The sequence below is a fragment of the Numenius arquata genome, chromosome 6 (genome assembly GCF_964106895.1).
Source record: "Numenius arquata chromosome 6, bNumArq3.hap1.1, whole genome shotgun sequence".
Taxonomy (NCBI): Eukaryota; Metazoa; Chordata; class Aves; order Charadriiformes; family Scolopacidae; genus Numenius; species Numenius arquata.
Genome location: NC_133581.1, coordinates 8,184,423 through 8,204,923, shown reverse-complemented (window position 1 = coordinate 8,204,923; position 20,501 = coordinate 8,184,423). Strand labels below are relative to the sequence as shown.

The following is a 20,501-nucleotide window of genomic DNA, read 5'->3' as shown; positions in this document are numbered from 1 at the left end:
ATGTTGGTCAATTTTGGGAGGGAGAGAAAGGAATGACGAGCCTGTGGGGTCCTTGGGGGACTTTTGGATGCTTCTCTTACCACCACTTTCATGTTAAGTGTTCCTGTAGGTTTAAGTGTGATTTCTGTCTAATCGGGCTGATGTTAGGTAGCGTCTATGTCAATGCTTTATTTGCATCTGTACAGATACTCCTGAGTAGCAGTTTGCCAGGAGATGGCAGTGAATGACCAGTTTGTACAGCGTGACCAGCAGACAGAACAGCAAAGTGTCAGGGTGCCCCTAGGAGGTCAGGTCCTGTGGTGGTCAGTAGGTCTTGACAGACTTGGAAGGTCAAAGAGCACATTCCTGCATACTAGCGCAGGGGAAAGAGAGGTACAACTGCTGATCTCTGAGAGTCCCAACCGTACTTGGGCATGTGTAAAAAGCATCGGCAAGGCAATTAAAATAAAGACTGAAAATAAAAACTGTTGAGTGTGACCTAGATCATATATTTTTAGGGTATGCATACATCCAATATTAATATCAAATGTCTTTAAAGAGGAACGTGGAAACCTAATGACATCTTGTATTAATGAATGGGCTTCCAACTGTACGTGGCTGCTTTGGTTAGCTGATAGACATGTAGAACACCAGTGTTTCACTCCAGCAGAGGCTTCCTAAGAAGTCTCAACTCACCTGAGGCAGTGAGGGCCTCGCCATTTGACTTCCCATCAGGGTGTTGCTGCTGGTGATGTTTGCGAGGCCATTGCAGAGCCTGCAGGACAGATGTTGCCTCAGAGAGTCCTGTGTTGCTGCTCTGTAGGGAATCAAAGATCTCCAGGAAACTGGTTCTTTGGAGATACGCTTCTACTGTGTGTGACAGTAGTGTATTTCAGAGGGATCTTGTTTGTGAATAACAGGTGTATTTTTGAGATAAATCATAAAGCAGGTAAAGATTGACTCCTTGCTAAATAGCGGAAAATCCATACACAAAAAAGCTTGGTCGCTGGATATGTCCTAACGTGCTGCTTCAGCTAAAGTTCATCTCAGCAACTGATTGCAACACAAATCTGTAGAAAATGATTAGTTAGTCTTACTAGTTAGTGTTTTGATTCAAGGGCATGTTGTCAGGTGTCCTTCAGAGCTGCAAGATGCTTGCCAAGGACCTCACTAATGTTGCCAGTTACAATTTTGGCTTGTAAAGTTTTTGATGTGGGGCATCATGCAGCTTTTTTTGACTTATTTTTCAACACGTTTCTCTTTTTTCAGCAAAATGGAAGATTTGGCCTTTGGATATAGAATCCTTCAGTCTTCAATCTTAACTGGTGCTTTGAATGACCTTCCAATGGATTTATATGAATCCAATGACTCCCATAGCTTGAAAAGGCATACAAGCATGTATGGTTGGGAAGTGGATTGTAGGGAATAATACTGTGGTAGGTATTCAGGTTTTCCTCTTGTGTGGTTTTTTGTTTGTTTGTTTTTATTCTTTCCTTTTGCATAGGTTAGGGCTAGGAGATTTCATCTCGATTTTTTCCAGAGCATGAAATGGAAGTGTACAGTCTCTCAGTTACGAGCTGGCAGGGAAGCAGGTATCTGCCTGGAGGAAACTGAGGGTAAGAGAGTTATTTCTACTTTAAACTCTTCTAATTGCAGCAAAAAGCTTGAACTTTATTACTTGCCTGTTTGAAAATTACCTGTTGTATTTTCACCTAAGGAAGAATCTACATCAGTGCACAAGGAAGAAGGTATGTGGCAACAATGTTCATTGCAACACTCGAGTATACCTCATCTAGAATAAATCTCTGCTTAAGACAAGCAGAAAAAGAATCCTAATGTTCTTTCATAAATTTTAGCCTAGCCAAGTCAAATTACTCAAGGAACAAGTCTTCCTATTTTTATATATTTAGCAAACAGCGCAGACCATGAGGTCAAGCTTCATTAGGATTTTAGTATTTTATCGATTGGCACATGGATGTGGTTGAAGTGATACAACTCTATTTTACTGTTAGTAAAAAAATGCAGAGGGTTTCCTTCAGTAAGAAAAAGTAATCCATAATAAAGTGTAAGTAATAACAGTGAATGATACCAAGAGGCAATTTAACTGTGTTAGATGTAAAATTTTATGGACCTGAAGAATGTTTGTGGACATTAGAACTTGCCTTTCTTCCATTTATATCAATGTATAGGGTGTTATTTTTCACTGCAGACCTTGCCTTGCTTGCTTTCAATTTAGTTATTGATGAAACTGCATAGTTCAAAATCACGTTCTAGGTCAAATCAGTTAAAACTGATAATAAATTGTAAGTAGACAAGCTTTTACTGTCTATCATATGTATTACTGTGCATATTACGTCACTAATTGTTGGGGTTTTTTTCCTGTTAGTTGTAACCATTTTTGTAATTAGCGAAGACAACACTCGTACAAAAATTACAAAACAGTTGCACTGGGAGGGTGAGAATGGCTTCTTTTCCTCTGCTTTCCTCCCCCACTGCCCATGAACGTACATAAATTCCTGAATATTGAAAGAAGTGGTTTGTTTCCTCATGGTTTCAAAGTCTGTCTCCCACTAGGTTTGGCCCAGCAAGTTCTCTGGTTCCCTACTCTCCTGCTGTGCTTCCCAGAGTCATATGGTCCCTTAGATCCTTCATCGGCCTCCATGGCTGTGGTGTTTTGATACAGCGTGTTGCCTTGGGTAAGCTTCCGTTTTCTCTGGCAGAAGAGGGATTTAATTGCATCTTCTGCTAGTCTAAGGGTGTTTGGCACGCTTCTAGGCTTTAAGTTGTTCTTTAACTATTCACAGATCAAAAGTCTCGCTAACAACAGCTTTTAACACCTGCTTTTCAGCATAATAGTAAATACATTTAATTTCACAGAGCAAACAAGTCTGGGACATCAACTTTGATACTTACATCTTAGTAACTTTCCCAGTATGCCGCCTGTCCTGCACCTGCAGTGTACTGGTTTTCATACCTTGAATGTCTTGCTACTTTTTCATGTGAACTGCAAAAAAGCTGTATGCGGAAAAAAGCAAGGAAAAGAGAACAAAAAATAATACTGTCATGTTCCGATTGCAGATATGGTGACTGAACTGAATTTCACCCCAGTAGTTTTACTGTAATAACTTCTTTCAAACTTTGGAAGGATTGTACCTGGGTGCTTTTTTTTCCTCTTGTCCTAATTAAGGATATTTGTGACTGCAGCTTGTCACCCTGGTGTGACCCATCCAGTAGCCGGGTGGGTGATAAGAAAGAGCAGAGCAGGGGGACTTGATAGTAGGCGTTTTACCTTCTTATTTCCTTCAGTTGTTAGAACTGAATCTCCTACCCATTACCATGATGCTTATGGGAAGGAAGATCTGGAAGAACACAGTTCTGTCTGACTTGGCTTATTTGGCTGACATGCCAAAAATCTAGCAGGAAGGAGATGAATCTTCTTTTAAAAGGCTGAGGCTTTTGTCTACCTTGATGTAATGGTCAGGAGTCTCACAGATTTCAAGCAACTGACATCAGACTAGGTTGAAAGCTGGCTTTTACCCTCCTTGTAGGCTTGCTGAGTAACCTCCGGTGTCTCCTACTGAGTATCTAAGTTCCAGATGGATGAATTTCTGGAGAGAATGTTTTAGCAAATACTGCAAGTAAAATTGAATAGACCGTTCCGATTTAATGATATTACTGTCTTCTAGGAAGAGACTGTTTGCCTATTCCAAGTATTTGTTTCTGGGCCATAGTTCAACGTTGCTGCTCCTGCTGAAAGAACACAAGGTACTTGACTGAAACTGCCCCTGGTCACAGTTAGTTGGAGAAGTGGTGGCCTTTCCCTTTTCTCATCTAGTAAACTGATGCTTGACGGGGTTTTTTTGGGTCATGGGTATCTACCCTTTAAAAGATGAATTAGTGGAGCCAGTATCTGAAATAATCTCTCAGCAGCAATGAAGTTTTCTTCATAGGTCATAACATACATCATCCTGCTCTTTTCCTGGGTGGCTTTTTATTTGGAATATTGACGCTCTTTGAACTAGTTACCCTGTCTAAAAACCAAAAACCACAACTTACAACGTTTTTTGCTAAACTTGTGCGTCTTGGAGCCAAGCATTACTCTTGATTCAGATGCGAACGGTGCTCTTGGCAGACCTGATGCTTGATGGCAATGTGGCCCCGCAGGGACCCCAGGCTTGTCTCCTGCAGTTCTACGGCCCTGGTGCTGCTCAGCACTGCTTAAACCAAATAAATGCGGAATATGAAGGGGCCGAGCGTGCTGCCAGCTCTCTGGCTTTAACAGCAGGGGTTGTTCTCTTAGTACCTATAATATTTTTCAAGTGAGGCACTGGTTGAGAAGATCAGTTTCATAGAATCATAGAATCGTCTAGGTTGGAAGAGACCCTCGAGTCCAACCTCTACAAAGTTCTCCCCTATACCATATCCCCCAACACCACATCTAAACGTCTCTTAAACACATCCAGGGATGGTGACTCAACCACCTCCCTGGGCAGCCTATTCCAATGCCCGACCACTCTTTCTGTGAAAAATTCTTTCCTAATGTTCAGTCTAAACCTACCCTGTTGGAGCTTGAAGCTATTCCCTCTCGTTCTGTCATCAATTACCTGTAAGAAGAGACCAGCACCAACCTCTCGACAGTGTCCTTTCAAGTAGTTGAAGAGAGTGATGAGGTCTCCCCTCAGCCTCCTCTTCCTCATACTAAACAGTCTCAGCTCCTTCAACCGCTCTTCATATGATTTGAAGAAGTTTGAAGAAGCAAGCTCGAGCAACTTCCCTTCTTTGCTTCAAGGAACTGACTGATAACACTCCAAGCCAGAGCAAGGCACTGCCCTCCCTGGTGGTGTATGGAAGGCAGATGGGGAACAAGTTCCTTCAGGAAAAAGCTGGAAACCCCACCCTCTCGCAAGCTTGATTTAACACAAGGACGCATCTCAGTAAAAGATAAGACACTTTAAAGAACCAAATTGAAAATTTTTAAAAAATTTATTCCCTCAATTTTATATACAGTAATTACAGACTACTGTACAAAGGTGTAAATGGTCTTTGCTGTGAGTTGTGCATATGCAGCTTAGTAGACAGATTTAACATTCAATTTGAATCTCAGTGCAAATAGGCATGAAAACATCCAACATACCTCCAAGGTATAAAAAGACATACCAGTTTTACAGGTTTCTCCAGCATATTGTGTTACAGTGCAAAATGCTATGAAATAAGGTTTCTTTAGAAAATTCATATAAATTAAACACATATTGCACTTGTCCCAACCGAAAGTGTAACAGTTTGTACTTACTGAACTAGTTTGATACGTTTTAAAACATTCCTCACACACGTGCACTCCTTCCTCCTGGCTATTTGTGCCAAATATGTGTAGTTCTTATGCCAAATCTTAAATAACTGTTGATAGCTCTTTGACTAATGCAATCCCTCTTGAACAGACTGCTAAAAAAAAAAATCACAGTGGATTAAGGTGAAAATTCTCCAAAACCTTTTTCAGTCTTTTTTTTTTTTTTTTTTTTTTCAGTAGCACTGTAACTGAATACATAAAAATCAGCGTTGTTTAAATTCATAATGCAAGTGTGTTGAACACCGACCATTTCAGACACACCCCTATTTTCTGGAAAGGTATGAAACCTCCAGTCCTAAAGATGTAGGTATTTCTACAGTACTTCAAGCTGCTAAGCTGACATTGCACCCACAAACACGTTGTGCAATACCACAGGTAGGACTTTGACTTCTGTACATCACCGGCTGCTATGGGACGCGTTGGGAGAAGTGGGTGGAAAATTGCATTAACTTCAGAGAACAAAGTCTACTTGGGCTGAACCTAGTCAATACGATCTGTGCACCCACCCAATGAGAAATAAGAGGTGAAGGCAAATAACATCAATTAACTAAATTTGAGTTTCCCTAAATCCTTACAAGCCTTGAGATTTAAAGGAACAAGTGCATGTGAGTGCAGATGCTAACTTTGTGCTCAAGACATTTATTCAAAGCTGAAAGGCAAGGGAGTAGCTTAGGAACAAATCGTATTTTTTTGTTGTTTTGTTTTGTTTAGCAAACCAGTATGAACAAAGTTGCTACTAAAACCACTGACATATAAAAGCAGAGGAAAAGTAAAAACACATGGCTAGCTGAATGCCAGTGCGTGTCTTAAAACAGTTCAGGGTTACCTGCAAAATGCCTCCAACATTCACTTTCCTCCCCCTACTTCGCTTCAGAGGACTAGACTTACTCCTGTTACATACAAAAAAAGCACTTCTTTTCTGAAAAGATTTCCACATTCAACTCAGTCATTCAGAACATGAGTGGAAGAAAACCTGATTTCTGGTACTACGACATTCTCCAGATCCTTTTCTGGAGCTGCAACAGTAACTACAGTACCTTCTAAAGGCAGGTCCCCATCTTACTTGGATACTACTAGATATGAAGTCCTTAATAAAGGCAATATGCTGTTTATACAAGTAATGAGATGAAATCCTAATCTGACACACTTAGGAATTCTTTGTACAGAGAGCATACATTTACACCACTTGTGTGGGGCAAGTGTTTACATCTAAAAAAAGCCCCAACCAGGCGGGCGTTGCATCAGGAGAACAAAGAGCTCAGGTTCACAAACTGGAAGGCTGCTGGATTACCGGACCTGGTTCACATTCACGAAGGTTGTCTTCTGACCTCATATACATTAGGAACACAGTGACAGTAGCAAAGGTAGCTGCGTTGACAGGAAAAGCACGGAGGAGCGTGGAAGTAAGACCTCTTGTGAACACCTTCCAGCCTTCGTCGTGGTAACTCTTTCTGACGCAGTCTAAAATGCCCTTGTATTGCGTGACGCCTCCGACTCCATCGGCCTGAAGCCGGGATTTGATCACATCCATGGGATAGGTGGAGAGCCAGGACACGATTCCTGACATCCCCCCAGAAAACAGCAGTTTGGGAATAACGTAACTGTCTTCAGCTTCGCAGCCCAAATACCTGGTCATGCAGTCATAGGTCAGGAAGTAAAAGCCAAAGCTCGGAGTCTCCCTTATGAACGTAGAGACCATGCCCCTGTTGATACCCCTCAGCCCTTCCTTTCGGTAGATTTTGATCAAACAATCCAGAGAATTCTTGTAATTCTTTGTTTTTAGTTTGTATTCACCTGTTCCTTGAAGCTGCATTCTTGTCTTCGCCAGCTCCATGGGGCAGCAGATGATGCACTGGATAGCCCCTGCTGCCGACCCCGCAAGGAACTGGTTCAGAGGAGTGTCTTTTCCAAGAGCACGAAGTGTGTTCCCTTGTACACCGAACACGAGCGCGTTAATGAAGGTCAGCCCCATCATTGGTGACCCAATACCTTTATAGAGTCCAAAAGCCTAATGGAAGAAGGAAGGAAAACCCCATTTTAATACCATCTTGCTTTGTAATAATAATTTCATCACTGCCTAGGACACAAACATCTAAACATTTGTAGCAGTACCAATACATAGTTGAACACATCCAGAAAATAATCTTAGTACATCTAGAGAAAAGTTTCCTGGTAAAATGTATATTTTTTTAAGTAGCTAAGAGCCTAAAGCCACCCTTTTAGTTACGGTCTTAAAGCTTCAGCAGAAAAACAAACCTCACTGATTTCTTCACTCATTGCTTGGATTCTGGGAAAATTAGCTAGTCAATTTAACTCGTTATCTTATTTAAAAAGTTAACTTCAACTTGTCAACTTCCGACTTGGAAGTGATCTTCATGAAGTTTCCAGCAAATTTCTGACTACAGTACCTACCCTACGGTCAGGTCGGGTTCACAGTATGTTTATCTCTTGATCTTCAATGTTTGTAGGGTTTTTTAACAGCTTCCCCACCCTTCTGATTCAAAATACACGAAGATACAAAATACACAAAGCATTCATTTTGTACTTACAGATTCTTGCTTTATGATGGACTGAAAGCAATGGAAGGTCCCACGGTAGAGAGGTTTCTCTACATTTTGAACTTGTAGACGAACCTATAAAAAGTTGTGTGAGATACTGATTTGTATGTCAAGAGCAGCCTAATTGATAAACTACTGTCTTGTACATATATGGAGATTTGCTATAGCAATGTATATGCAAGAGCACAAGCTGGACACTGGAATGCCACATGTGGCAAAATAATTTTAAAATATTCTGTAAGTGTTTTGAATTAATTTTGGGGGTGAAAACATGAAGGGAGGAGGATTATTAATTTCTTGCAAATATTAGAAAAACAGTATGTGGAAGTACAACAGGGCACACTGTTATCTAGAATTTCAGGTGGAAGTTTTCCAGTTCTGGCTACAATAAGTACTTTCTTTAGCTGCCAAGAATACTTCTGTTCACACTAAGGAGTATCTGTACAAACCTGATAGGATTTTATAAAAAAAAAATTATTTACAAGTCAAGCATGAAATAAGGATAATTTTAAAAGGATGGAGACTTGCAACAATTTCTGGCCACCAGACTTGGGTGCCTTCATTGAGATTTGATTTTTTTTTTTCAGAGGGTAGCTGGGAAGTGACAAGGCATCTTACTTTGCGTAGGAAAGGAATAAAAAGCCACTTTTTTTTTTTTTTTTTAACCTGCTGAACACAAACAATTTGTGAGGGTGTGGCTGTTTCAAATCTTTAATGTTAATAATCAATTAACTTTTCCATAGCTGAAAGGGTATGTTCTGCTGGACAGACAGGTGCTACTGTAACTGGTGACATTAGGAGACAGGCCCTTCTTCTTAGGTGTTTTTTAACCTTTAATGGAAAACTCCAATTCTGTTTTTTCCTGCTGATTTGTCACACTTAAACCAAAAAAAAAAGTCTCAAAGCTACCCGGTTCATGCAAAGCCCTACACTGCAATAAACTCAGTAAATTGGTTTCACTGGGTTGGTGACATTAGGAATTTGTCTTTGATCTCCAGCATGGAGGGTGCAGTGTTCCTCAGAAAAGATGTTTATCGACCATTTAATGGTGCTCCTGCAACTCCAGGGCAAAAAAACCCTTCAAGACTCCTATTCTTAACAAAAGAAAAGATTATCAGGTCTGTGTGAAAGATTCCTGACTTTAAAATTCTTTTTATCAATGTTTGCCTAAAGTAATAATAAGCACCACCACAACAGTGAAAGATGATGTGGGGCTAAAAGAGGATTTGGGGACATGGCTTGTCAAAATTCTATATTCAGGTTAGCTTTCTTTGAGGCGAAACCTAAGTTATTTACAGTATCAATATTTTTTTATATTACTATAACATGTCATTTTGTGCTTTGTAAATAAAAACTTGAGCGTTCAGTGTCTTCTTAGTATACACATTAGTGTATGCTAGCCAGACTGGGAGGCTGAGATCACCTCAGGTCTTCTAAGGTGGAACGGGGTTTTAAAACATCTTAGTGTTAAAAGTGGGCTTATGGTAGGATTTAAAGAAAATAAATCCTTTGTCACTCAAACTGACTTTTGGGGGGGTAGGCAGATTGCTTGTGGGTCTACTTCTTAAGCAGTTTTAACAGTCATAAATCAGAACAAGCTGACAGAATTGCACAAAATGAAGATTTTACTCCATTTATAGTTTATTGCTGTTGTTTTAAGACCTGCCTGTGAAGTCAGGGGACTTCCCCACACAAGGGCTCTGGGAGAACTGCAGTTAGGAATCTTCTTACTTTAACTTTTCTACACACTTGTCTTTAGAATTAATCCGATTCTACATGTTGGTTGAAGTTCCTAGTGGCATACAGCTCCCACTATTTTTGTGCAAATGATTTGTGAAATATTGACCAATTAAGCCTCGTTGTAGGATACATCAGAGGTCATGTAGGATGCTCCAGGTCTAAAGGTGAAAAATGGCTCTTTGGTTTGAGCGCAGTGCTGACCACACAGGGGTACCCGCGGTAGCAAACTGCCAGGCAAGGCAATGAATGCATATGCAACTTTATTTCATGGGTATTCAACAAGCACTTTAAGTGTGTACAACTACAGGAAGGATGAATCATCCTTCATCATCAAGTTTAACCCTCTGTTCTATTCATTGCCCAATATTCATGCTTCCTTCTTACTTGAAGCCACTGTTACTGAGGTTTTAGGTCCAATAGTAACACACTGTAATTTCACATTTCTGAAGACTTGCATTAAAGGTACTCAAGACTAAGCAAAAAACCCAAACCACCACACCCCCAAAACAGTCCAAACATTTAATAATGTGCAAAATAACTGATTTAGAAGTGTTTGAGCAAATGAAAAATGTCCTCCAAGGATATGAAGTGGATAAGACCTCAACAACAGTGTGCCTGAGATTCAGTTTTAGAGCCACTGTGTGTACAGCCAGAAATACATACCAGAAAGAAGGTTCAGAATAAGGCTTTACATTTAAAAAAAAAAAAAGGATATTTAAACCCCGCTCCCTCCATGCCATAGCTGTAGAAGAGGGACACATCAGTTTAAAACTAAAAAGGGGAAAAAAGCTTCATAAGTCTTTTAGATCTTTATTTGAACTAAGACATTTGGGAATAAATTAAGACTGAGAGAAACAGAAGTGTTCACCTGGGCTATACTTACTAGGTAACTCTCCCGTGATGAGGCTTATCTGTCATCTACAACAAAGTAACACTTTTGCTGTTAATGAAGACAGCCCCTAGCTCAGAAAGTAAAGGCAGTTAAAAGCAAAAAAGCAATTTTATACATTACATCAACAAACCAGGGATAAGGAGTTTGCCAGTTCTGAGATCAGCTCAGTGGTGGGTTTCGCAGGGTGACTTCACCGGCTTAACCTCTCCCTGTGTGTCCCACCATCCCCCTCCCCGCCTTGTGAAACATGATCACCGGCCAAAAAAAAAAAAAAAAAAAAGCTTAAAAGCCAAGGCAGAAGTAAAATTCTGGCTTATCTAAGCAGCTTTCCCATTGTTCAGTTATATTAAAAACTTACAGTCTAAGGTGACTACCAGCTAGCCCTTTAAACACTGCAGAACTATAAAAAGGTTAATTCTTAACACATATACACACACAACAAGTTATGCAATGTCTTTTTTTTTTAAGACTGGTTATAGTGTTAGTTTTCCCACATACTGATGTTTGTTATTAGTCACCACTGTATTTTCTCTGACAAAAAAAAGATAGATAGATAAATGCTTATACCACCTTCTAATGGGTATAGAAATATAGCGTGCCACACTGGATTTTGTAAAAATATTTAAAGTCATCCAGAAACAAACTGGTTTTCTCTATTGTAAAGCAAGATGCTTTTTCTAAAGCCAACACATCTATTTTGCATTAATACATCTGCTAGAACTAGCATGGGAGCCCCAGTTTTGCAGACACTTAGTTTCATGCACTAAAAGCTGTTCCACGTTAAAACATAATTAACTTTAGTCTGAGCGTAGAATAATAACAGTTTTACTGGCTTCAGTGTACTGGCTTCAGTGAAATGACTCATCACCTTAAGCATGTAAAGCTTGGTAGATGGGGGTGAGAGAAAAAGGCAGCTGGCCCTGCACCACCATAAAAAAAAAATGTGCAAGCCTGGATAATACCATTCCTGAAAATATATACTAGAATTCAACTCTATTACTTAACAGGCAAATTTACCATTCTCTGAGAAACATATATTCAGTTTTTACTGTTTGAGCAGCTTGCACTTGACTGGCAAGGATTAATACCCACTAGCTGGGAAAATCTGTATTGAATTAACCATGTGCTGGAATACAGAATATGGTGATGACCTCGGTAACACTATCAGCCCTTTGCATATCTAAATTCAGCGAGGTAGAGGTATTCCAAATATAGCTCCAGCGGGTGGCATGCTGTCTGCTGCAGTCAACTGATCTGCTGTGTTAATTTAGCAGGGAATATACTGGCATCCCCCTCTTCTATTCTTCCAGCGTGGGGCTTTGGATAAGGCTGCCAAAAAGCGACTTAAGTCGTCATCACATTCTGAAACACGGGCGTGGACCCCTGGGAGTCCTGGCTGAAGGCCCTCCAGATTTCAAATCTTATCTGAACAAGTCTTACTATCCTTAGTATGCACAATACATACAGCTAAGCGACTACCAGGAAATCAATTTTTACTTGGAAAGTTATAAGAATATATAATACTGCTTAAAGGGAGGAAAAAAGCCCCCAGACAAGCTTCACGCCATGGATTTTTATCCACTTACACCCTGTGGCTAGTGTAACCAATTAATGCTTGAGGGTCAAACAAAACACAAATTTTCAACCTAGTAACAAAGTAGGTTTGATTTACAAACGCAGGGAGAGGCAGTTTTAGCAGTTAGTGACGAACAGCTGCAGAGAAGCAAGCTTAGAATAAAATTAAGTTAAATCTAAGATCGTATTTTCATATACAACATTGTTACTGCACTGATGAAGGTGCAAGTTTAGGCCACTGTTTGTCATGTTACTGGGTTGAATCATACGTACAAAGGATTTTTTTTTTCATTTCTGAAGAGCTGGAGACTGCAAAACTATACACAGTGGTTGAGGAGTCTTGCTCCAAGCTTTCCAGCACAGATTTATGCTCCTACGGTGTCTGGGGATTTTATTTATTTTTTTTCCTCCCCCACTCCTGGGAAAAACTTAAGTTTTCTACCTAGAGACAAAGGTATTTCATAATCAACCCACCTTAACAGTGTCAAACGGGTGTCCTACCAGCACTCCGGCAGCACCTGAAACAAAACAAATGCCATGGTTATGCCTCATAGTTTTCTTCCTGGGTCTGGGGCTACAGCAGCCCAAGCACGACCACCAGCCTGAGGTCTAAGCGCAGCTAAAGAGTGAGGCGGCTGAAGAGCATCCTCTCCAGTCAGAAGGTAAGGGATCTGCAGTTCAGGCCAGTACTAGGTGCCTTTATGGCTCCATCAGGCTTCTGAGCCCCAAGCGGGGGTCGAGGTGTGCGACTATGGAGTCACCGCGTGCCACGTCATACAGGACGTTCAGCAGTGATTCCTGGCCTCGGCCCAAGGCAAGTCCAGCGGGCAGAAATTGCGGATTTCCCCTGAAACAAAATGTGTCACGGATGTGCCACTCTGGGGAGGCGGAAAAAACCTGGATGCTTCTCTACAGGCAGAAGAAAATTCCTGCTCCCTGCCCCCAGCCTTTCCAGATGTGCTGGTAGCACCTGCAGAATTATCCATGCATTACCAAAAGCTTTTGCTTTATTCTAGTGTCTAGGGACTTTTTTAGTTATTCTAATCTGAATAGATGCATTTTGCACTGAAAAGACACAAGTGCTGGCTGAAGCAAGGGATCCTCTTAGCTCCCTACTTCTGTGACCAGAACTGGAAGTTCAATCCATTTCCGACCGCCAGCAGCAAGAGCTCCGAGTGCTTCAGTGCACCTTCTTCCCACCCCAAAAAGCTGGGGCAGAAACACAAGGCTGCTCTTGGATGGAGCAGTCCAGGTTGTTCAAGGCCAAAACGGTGGCAAGACAGTCCCAGTCACGAAAATAGCGACGTGCACCGTGTTCAGCACGACAAGACCGGTGGCACAACTGGCCATGGGGGATCCCTGGCAAGCAGGGGTCACCAGGATGAAGTCAGAGAGAAGCTTTGGGGGTGGGGGGATGGGGGAAAAGGGGGGGAAGAGAATAAATAGTAAAAATCTCTTTGCCAGAGAGAACAGCAAACGCAAATAACTGGAAGGAGAATAAATCTTCCAAACACAATTTAACAATGGCTAAAAATAGAAGGCAGCAGGCCGTAAGCAGATGCTCGGGGAAGAGCTAGGCGAGCACACGTATTCTCTCCTCCTCCTCACGTTCAAGCTCTCCGCTGTCAATATTTTTTCCATTCGGAGGGGTCCCCGAGCCTGATACCACCCGAGTGCCAGCCCCGAGAGAGCTCTCCCTCCGCCCCCCCCCCGCTGCCTCCATCCCCTTCGGGCAACCCCCGCCGCTGCGACACAGCCACGGGGAGGGATGGCCCGCACACACACACACACACACACACCTCCCCACACACACACCCCCCCGCCGCTAGTTTCCCCTCGGAAATCCCCGAGACCTTCCGCAGCGCCGCTGCCCCCCCCCCCCCCCCCAGGCCCAGGCTCGGCCCCCACCTGCAGCGGGGCGGCCGCTCGCATCGCCCTCCCCCCGTGCCCGAAGCAATTCTCCGCTCCCAAAATAAAAGCGCCGCGCCCAGCTTTCCCATCCACAGCCCCCCCCCCTTTTCCTGCTCGCCCCTTTTTTTCCTCTTTAAAAAATAAATAAATAAAATACAGATTTTCCCCCTTTTTCCTTCCTCCCTTTTTTCCGCTTTTTTTTTTTTTAATTTTCGATTTTTCTCTCTTTCTCCCGCCCTTTTCTTTTTCTCCTTTTCTGCCTCTCCCTTCCCTCCCTTTTTATTATTTTTTTAAAATTTTTTTTTTTTTTTTTTTTTTACACCCCCCCAAGCTCCTCACCGCCGACGCATCCCGCCAGGAAATCCAGAGCCATCCTGGAACCCTCCGTCCCCCGCGGGGCCCGGCCCTTGCGCGATGCCGCTCCGCGCACTGCCACCCGCCGCCGCTCCGCACGCCCTTTCTACCGCCACCGTGTCCCGTTCCCCCCCCCCCCACGCCCTCCTCCCACCCACCCAGGGGCGGAGAAGAGCCGGGCCGCGCCTCCGAGGGGGCGGGCAACGGGGACAACTCCCCCCCATCGCCCGCAGCCACTGGTAGCCGCCTGGGGGCGGGGATGGGGCTGGGACTACCGAGGGTGGCGAGGGAGGAGGCGGGGGGGGGGGGGAACCGGAGTAGCGGAAGCCTTTCCGCGGCTCCGCCCCCCTCCCCCCCCCCCCCAAGCCCTTCCCTTTTATTTACAGCTACATCTGGAGAATTAACCAGAAAGAAATTTTGGAGGCTGGGGAGGTGGTGGTTGCGGTGGGATGGGGGGCAGAGCATCCCTCCTGCGGAGCGTTAGTAGCCCCCGAGTGGTTTTGGGTGGTCCAGGGAGGCTGCCCGGGGGGATCTGGGTCTCTGGGTGAGGCTCTGGTGGTTGGAAAGCTGGTGGAGCTGATGTGGCGAGGACTTTGGAGGGGGTCCCTCCTTTTAATAGGGATGAAATGCCTGAAGCACCTCTCCTCTGAAGACAGGCTGAGAGAGCTGGGGTTGTTCAGCCTGGAGAAGACTCTGGGGAGACCTTATTGTTGCCTTTCAGGACCTAAAGGGGTCTTGTAAAGATGGAGAGAGACATTTACCAGGGCCTGTAGTGATAGAACAAGAGGTAACCATTTAAACTAGAGGAGGGTAAATTTAGGTTATATATAAGGAAGAAATTCTTTATGATGAGGGTGGTGAGGCACTGGAACAGGTTGCCCAGAGAAGTTGTGGATGCCCCATCCCTGGAGGAGTTCAAGGCCAGGCTGGATGGGGCTTTGGGCAACCTGATCCAGGGAAAGATGTCCCTGCCCACGGCAGGGGGCTTGGACTAGGTGATCTTTAAAGGTCCCTTCCAACCCAAAGCATTCTGTGATTCTATAACCGGGCTCCTCCACCCAGTGTTGTCCCAGAGAGGTGAGGAAGGGTTACACCAGCAGATGTGAGCTCTGTGCTAACTGCTGCCCCCATGGCTCAGCCGCAAGTGTGGGTTTGAGACCCTACCTCTGATGGTCAAGTCCCTAGATCAGTAGTCTGCTGCCTGTGGGGCTTGGCCGAGCCCTGGATCTCAGCCTTATACATTGCTGCTGTGCTTCACCCTGCAGAAGAGGCTTCTCCCCTCCCCACAGGCTTGTCTTGTTTTGCATTAACTCTGCTTTCCTGCTAACATTACCTGGCTTTGAGCTGCCCTGGTGCCAGGGGCTTTAAGAGGGGAACCCAAGCTGTTGACAGTTTCAAAAGGGAGCCCTGTTTAAGGCTTGTTATTTCTTGGGGCAATGGCTGGGAAAGGGGAATACCAGTGGCCTAGAACAATAAGTCGCCTATTCCAGCTTTGTTTAGAGTAACATGATCTCCTCAGGGCCTGCAAAGTCAGCTTCTAAGAGAGTAAGTTCCAGAAGCAGAATGGAAAAGAAGCTGGATTTTTTTCTTTTTTTTTTTTTTCCCTTTTCTCTTTTTTAATTGCTTTCCATGGTGTGGAAGTGCTTTTCTAGGTGTAGCAGCTCACTGATAAAATCCTGCAGTGGAATAGCATATTAAAAAGCAAGCCAGCTTTTACCTTCCACGTAAAGAAAACACAAATGAAGAAAAATGAAGGATGCTTCCAAGGAGGTCTGAAACTACCGCTTACAGAACAAATCCTGAGAACCTGTCCCAGATTTATCAGCTCTTGGACCATCGTTATAATTAATAAGCAGATAAGATGGAAATGCAAAGCATTCAATGAATCCCTCACCTTTCCCGTATCTTCTTCCAGTCCTTGGGTTCCTTCTCATCTCTAGACACTGTCAAATCAAATCAAGCCCCCCTGGTGTCTCCAGGATGCTTTGTATTCCCTAATGCACATACCTGCTCCACCTGGGGAGATCCAGTTGGGATTAGAGAGCAAGTAGGTGGGCTGGCCCTGTGCTTTGCTGTAGCACTGATGGCTTTGGAAGCTGCCCAGTCCTGCTGTCTCACACACCATCCCACCTCCTAATGGGGACCTTAGACCTTGTCAAATCCATACAGCTGCAGCCAGTCCTTGGAATCAGACAGGAAGCCCCCAACCAGTCCTTTTTCCTTAAACATTTTCTCCAAGTAGAGGTGAAAGTGACTTTCTGGGAATCTTGTGCTCTCTGGCATGCACAAGAGGAACCGCAATCGTGAGCACAGCTCTGCAGGTGAAAGATGTTATATGCATCTGTCTTGTAGCACAAGCCTGGGAAGGATCAGCTTGGCCTAAAACATTCCTGGCCAAAGTGGATTTAATCTGCTATTTAAATTCTCTGATCTCGCAGGTGATCTGCCTCAGAGAAATTACCTTCTCCACCAGAAGTGTTTTGTAATTTTAATGTTTGCCCACAGTGGGCACAGAAAACAATTTATTACCTCTCTCTTTGCAGGCACCTTCTAGGTTATCTGAAGACAGCTTCAAATCTTAGTCTTTTCTTCTCTGAATTATATTGATTTTTTTCTTCTGATCTCTGATTCACTTCGACTGACCCCTAAGGCCTTGCTGAGTGAGTAATGGGGCATTACCTTGGGTGTTTGCAGACAACACTCTTCTTCATATTTCCGAGTATCAGGTCACATATAGGCAAGAGTCCTTTCAGAACGTAACGTAACGTAACTTAACATGACAGTGTTGACTTACAGGCATCCTGTGATGCATGATGTGCCCCAGGACCCTTTTCAATAGATCAGCTGCATGCCATGACGTTCCCCATCTTGTACTCGCCATTTCTTTCTGCATCGTTATTCCTAACTGTCCATGCTAAATTGCTTTTTCCAGATTGTTTTTCCAGTTTTTCAAGATCACTTGAATTCTAATCTTGCTGTCGATGTTTGGGCAGCCCCTCCCAGGTTGCTGCAATCTCCAAAGGCCTGTCTTGTTCCTGCATGCTTGAGCTCTTCTTAGTCAGCTGTATTCAATGCTACTGAATGTTTTATTCAACGCTACCGAACCCCACTGCAGCAGGCATGTACTTCAAAGAGGGCTAGGGGACGCTTTATAAATTAGCACAGAGAACATCAAGTGCTCGTTGGTATAAAGTCTGAGATGTCAAGGGTTGGTTCGCTGAGGAACGAGCGTGGCTTTAGTCCCACCGGGGAGCTTCCCTTTTGTTCATCTGTTCTTGCTTGGGGTTTTGTTTTACACCCGTGAGGCAACATTTTGTGAATGTGGAGGAGTTTATTGAGCTTGTATGTAGGAGAGACAGCGAGTCAATATAGGTGCTTATATTTGTGTGTGGCTTCCATCGGAGCTTTGTGATAACAGGAAGGAAGTGGTATAGCTCTTACAATTCAGTGGTATTACACAGGCCAGACCTTTTGCCCCTCAATCCAGGGCCTTACGTGTGCAGTAAAGATAGTTTGGAGAGGAGAGTTAACCTGACACTCAAGGAAACCCAGATTTAATGGCTCTCTTCTTCACTCAGGCTGGTTTTTTATATCGTTCAAAAACTATGTCTGATCTTGCATCCGCTCTGTTGACATGTGGTGCCTCCAGCTCAGAGCATGACTCAGATGTCTGTTAGGAGCAATTTTGCCCTTCAGGCTCCATAGATTCATCTCAGCTGTGATTGCCTTTCCTTCTATTCTGCTGAGGCAGATCCAATCACAAATTACAACTGGCTGGGATGCATCCCCTAGAGAGCTGGAGTGAGGGGCTGTGTTCTCCCTGCTTTCTTCTTCTTTGGGAGCATTTAGCTTCCCTGCTGGATGGTGAAATGTGGGCTCATCACATAGAGAATGCAGAAAAGAAAGAGCTGACGGCAGCTTGGGAAACATTTAAGACCTACCAGCATGTAGAGCAGCAGCACTGCCACATGTCTCAGAGAAACAGCTAAAGTTATAATTTAATTCAAAGAGCCCCTTCCCTTTGTCCCATGGTCTTTTAGGTCTGAATGGTGGCAGTTCAGGTAGAAGAGGCTTTGCAGGGGATGCTGGAGGGGTGGATAGGAGAGAAGGTCCCCCTTTGTTCTTGTGGCAAGAAGTGACTCTGTCAGCTGCCTGCTGCCCTTGATGGCACCCAGGGATGATCTGGGAGAAGGTGAGCCTGAACGGAATCCCAGAAAAGGGAATTGGGAGAGCAGGGAGGGAAAGAGAATAAGGAGGAGAGGTCAAGAAGCAGCAGGGCAGAATTAACCCTGCAGGTAAGTGAAGCACAAAGAGAATGGGCAAAAGCAGAGTGAAGCAGGAAAGGAACAGAAATGTGGAGTTGTGATAAACTTGTAGAAATTCTGGTGGCAATGGCATGCGATAAAATACACATTGTTGACTCAGGTGTTTCAAAATCTTTGTTTGCTTGTGAATTTGGCATCAACAATTGGCTGTGTCCCAGCAGACATGTCCCACTAAAACGAGGAGGATGGCGGTTGGGGGGGATCTCCTTTTTGCTCCCCAGAGCTTCACTGGGTCTTGGCCAGCTTTGGGGCTGCTTTCTGCCCTCAGCACTTTCTTTATCTTCTAAGGTAATGCACTGCTGCATCATCACAACTTCGGTACTCATCACGTCACCCAGAAAAATGCATCAGTTTCTCTTTTTATTTTGTGCTGGAACTGGATTTTGAGCTTCTCAAAGCACCTACTTGGGCTCCCTGAGTCACTCTTCAAAGACTCTTTGGGGCAGCAGCTCTCTCTCTGTGTCCCGTTTAGGATGTGAACCTAGGTGGCTTTTAGGTGGCACGTGCATGCAGCCGTGTGGATGTTACATTTACACTAGCAAAATGCTTGCGAGGAAAACCTTGCATTTTCCAGACTGCAGTCCAGCACAAACAAGCTTGGAATTCAGCTAATGCTTCACTGAATGGCTGACCATATGAAGCAGCAAAAAATAAATCCAAATGGTGAAATGAAAGAAATAGCGGGACACAATGTTAAGTACATAAGAAAAACTTAGAAGCTGAACTGCTCTGTGGAAACACTCAGTGTCTGAAAAAGATTCTTCTCCAGGTGAATTCATTGAGTACTTTTGTGTGGATTCAAGTTCATTTTCTTTGTTTTCCTAAACACGGTTGTATTGGTTGTACTCATTGCCCCACTCAATGTTACGTTATTGAGTCAGGTCACGAGGATACTCCAGATCCTCAGGATGCAGTTGTCTTTGAAGACAGAGCAGCTAAGGCACTATTCATAGGGGACTAGATGCCTTTATTATCCATTAACTTTATGACCTTGGGTGGCTTTAGGGTATTCTCTGACGTTATTATCCCACTGGCTTCAAAGGTACTGTATATCAAATGTTGAAACTTCCCAGCCTGATAAAATCCCTCGATAAGACTGGTGTTTCAAAGCACGAGATGGAACTGATGCATTTGTACAAGAGTCAAGTTGGTGTACAAGAGTTGTACAAGAGTCAAGAGCTGCTTTGCTTGTACATCTGGTGATGGGTAGGAGCTTTGTGATCTCTCAAAATGTTCTGGTAAGAATCCCAGGATGTGAGACCCCTTCTTTTCCCTTGGAAGTCATGGACCTGGCTGACGAGCAACTGTCTAATCTAATATCTGAGGTGTTGAGCTGGAGAGAGGCAGAGACTGAGAGGTGCTGCAGAAAGGGAATGGCTTAGTATGCTGTAAAATTGCAAAGTGTCCAGAAAAGTTTGGTATAGCTCCAACTTTCCGTGCTTTATCCCGGTAAAGTGGAAACAATTTGATTACTGGGCACACACGTCTTCTGGAAATCCTGACCCTTGTCATTTTAAGCAGAAGTGGCCAAGTTCTGACAAACACCTTCTGTTTTTTGTCTCAGCCTCTGCTCCATATGTATTGTGTATGCAGAGGAGCGTTTTATTTGGGTTATTGGTTTTAAATATAGTGGCTGGTTGGAAAAGGCAAGAGGAGGAAGCATAACCTGCACTTAAAACAGGCAACATTTAGGGTTGCTCTGAGGAAGAAACCATCCTTGTTCATAGTCAGTTGCCTTGTGCTTTGTTTGAAATATAAATCCACAGAAAACCCCCCTGGGTGCTTCCCTGGGAGCAGACGAGAAATGAACAGAGTGAAGAATG

The 20,501-nt window shown here is 43.7% G+C and overlaps 1 protein-coding gene across 1 annotated transcript; it reads right to left on the bottom strand.

Annotated features, from left to right (window-relative positions):
* Positions 1 to 4,945: 4,945 nt before the first annotated feature.
* On the bottom strand, positions 4,946 to 14,497 carry SLC25A29 (solute carrier family 25 member 29). Its single transcript, XM_074149486.1, has 4 exons — positions 14,339 to 14,497; positions 12,563 to 12,606; positions 7,873 to 7,956; positions 4,946 to 7,331 (listed from the first exon to the last, which is right to left on the bottom strand). The coding sequence occupies exons 1-4, from the start codon at positions 14,370 to 14,372 to the stop codon at positions 6,588 to 6,590; spliced, it is 906 nt and encodes a 301-aa protein (XP_074005587.1). The 5' UTR covers positions 14,373 to 14,497; the 3' UTR covers positions 4,946 to 6,587.
* Between the last annotated feature and the right edge of the window lie 6,004 nt (positions 14,498 to 20,501).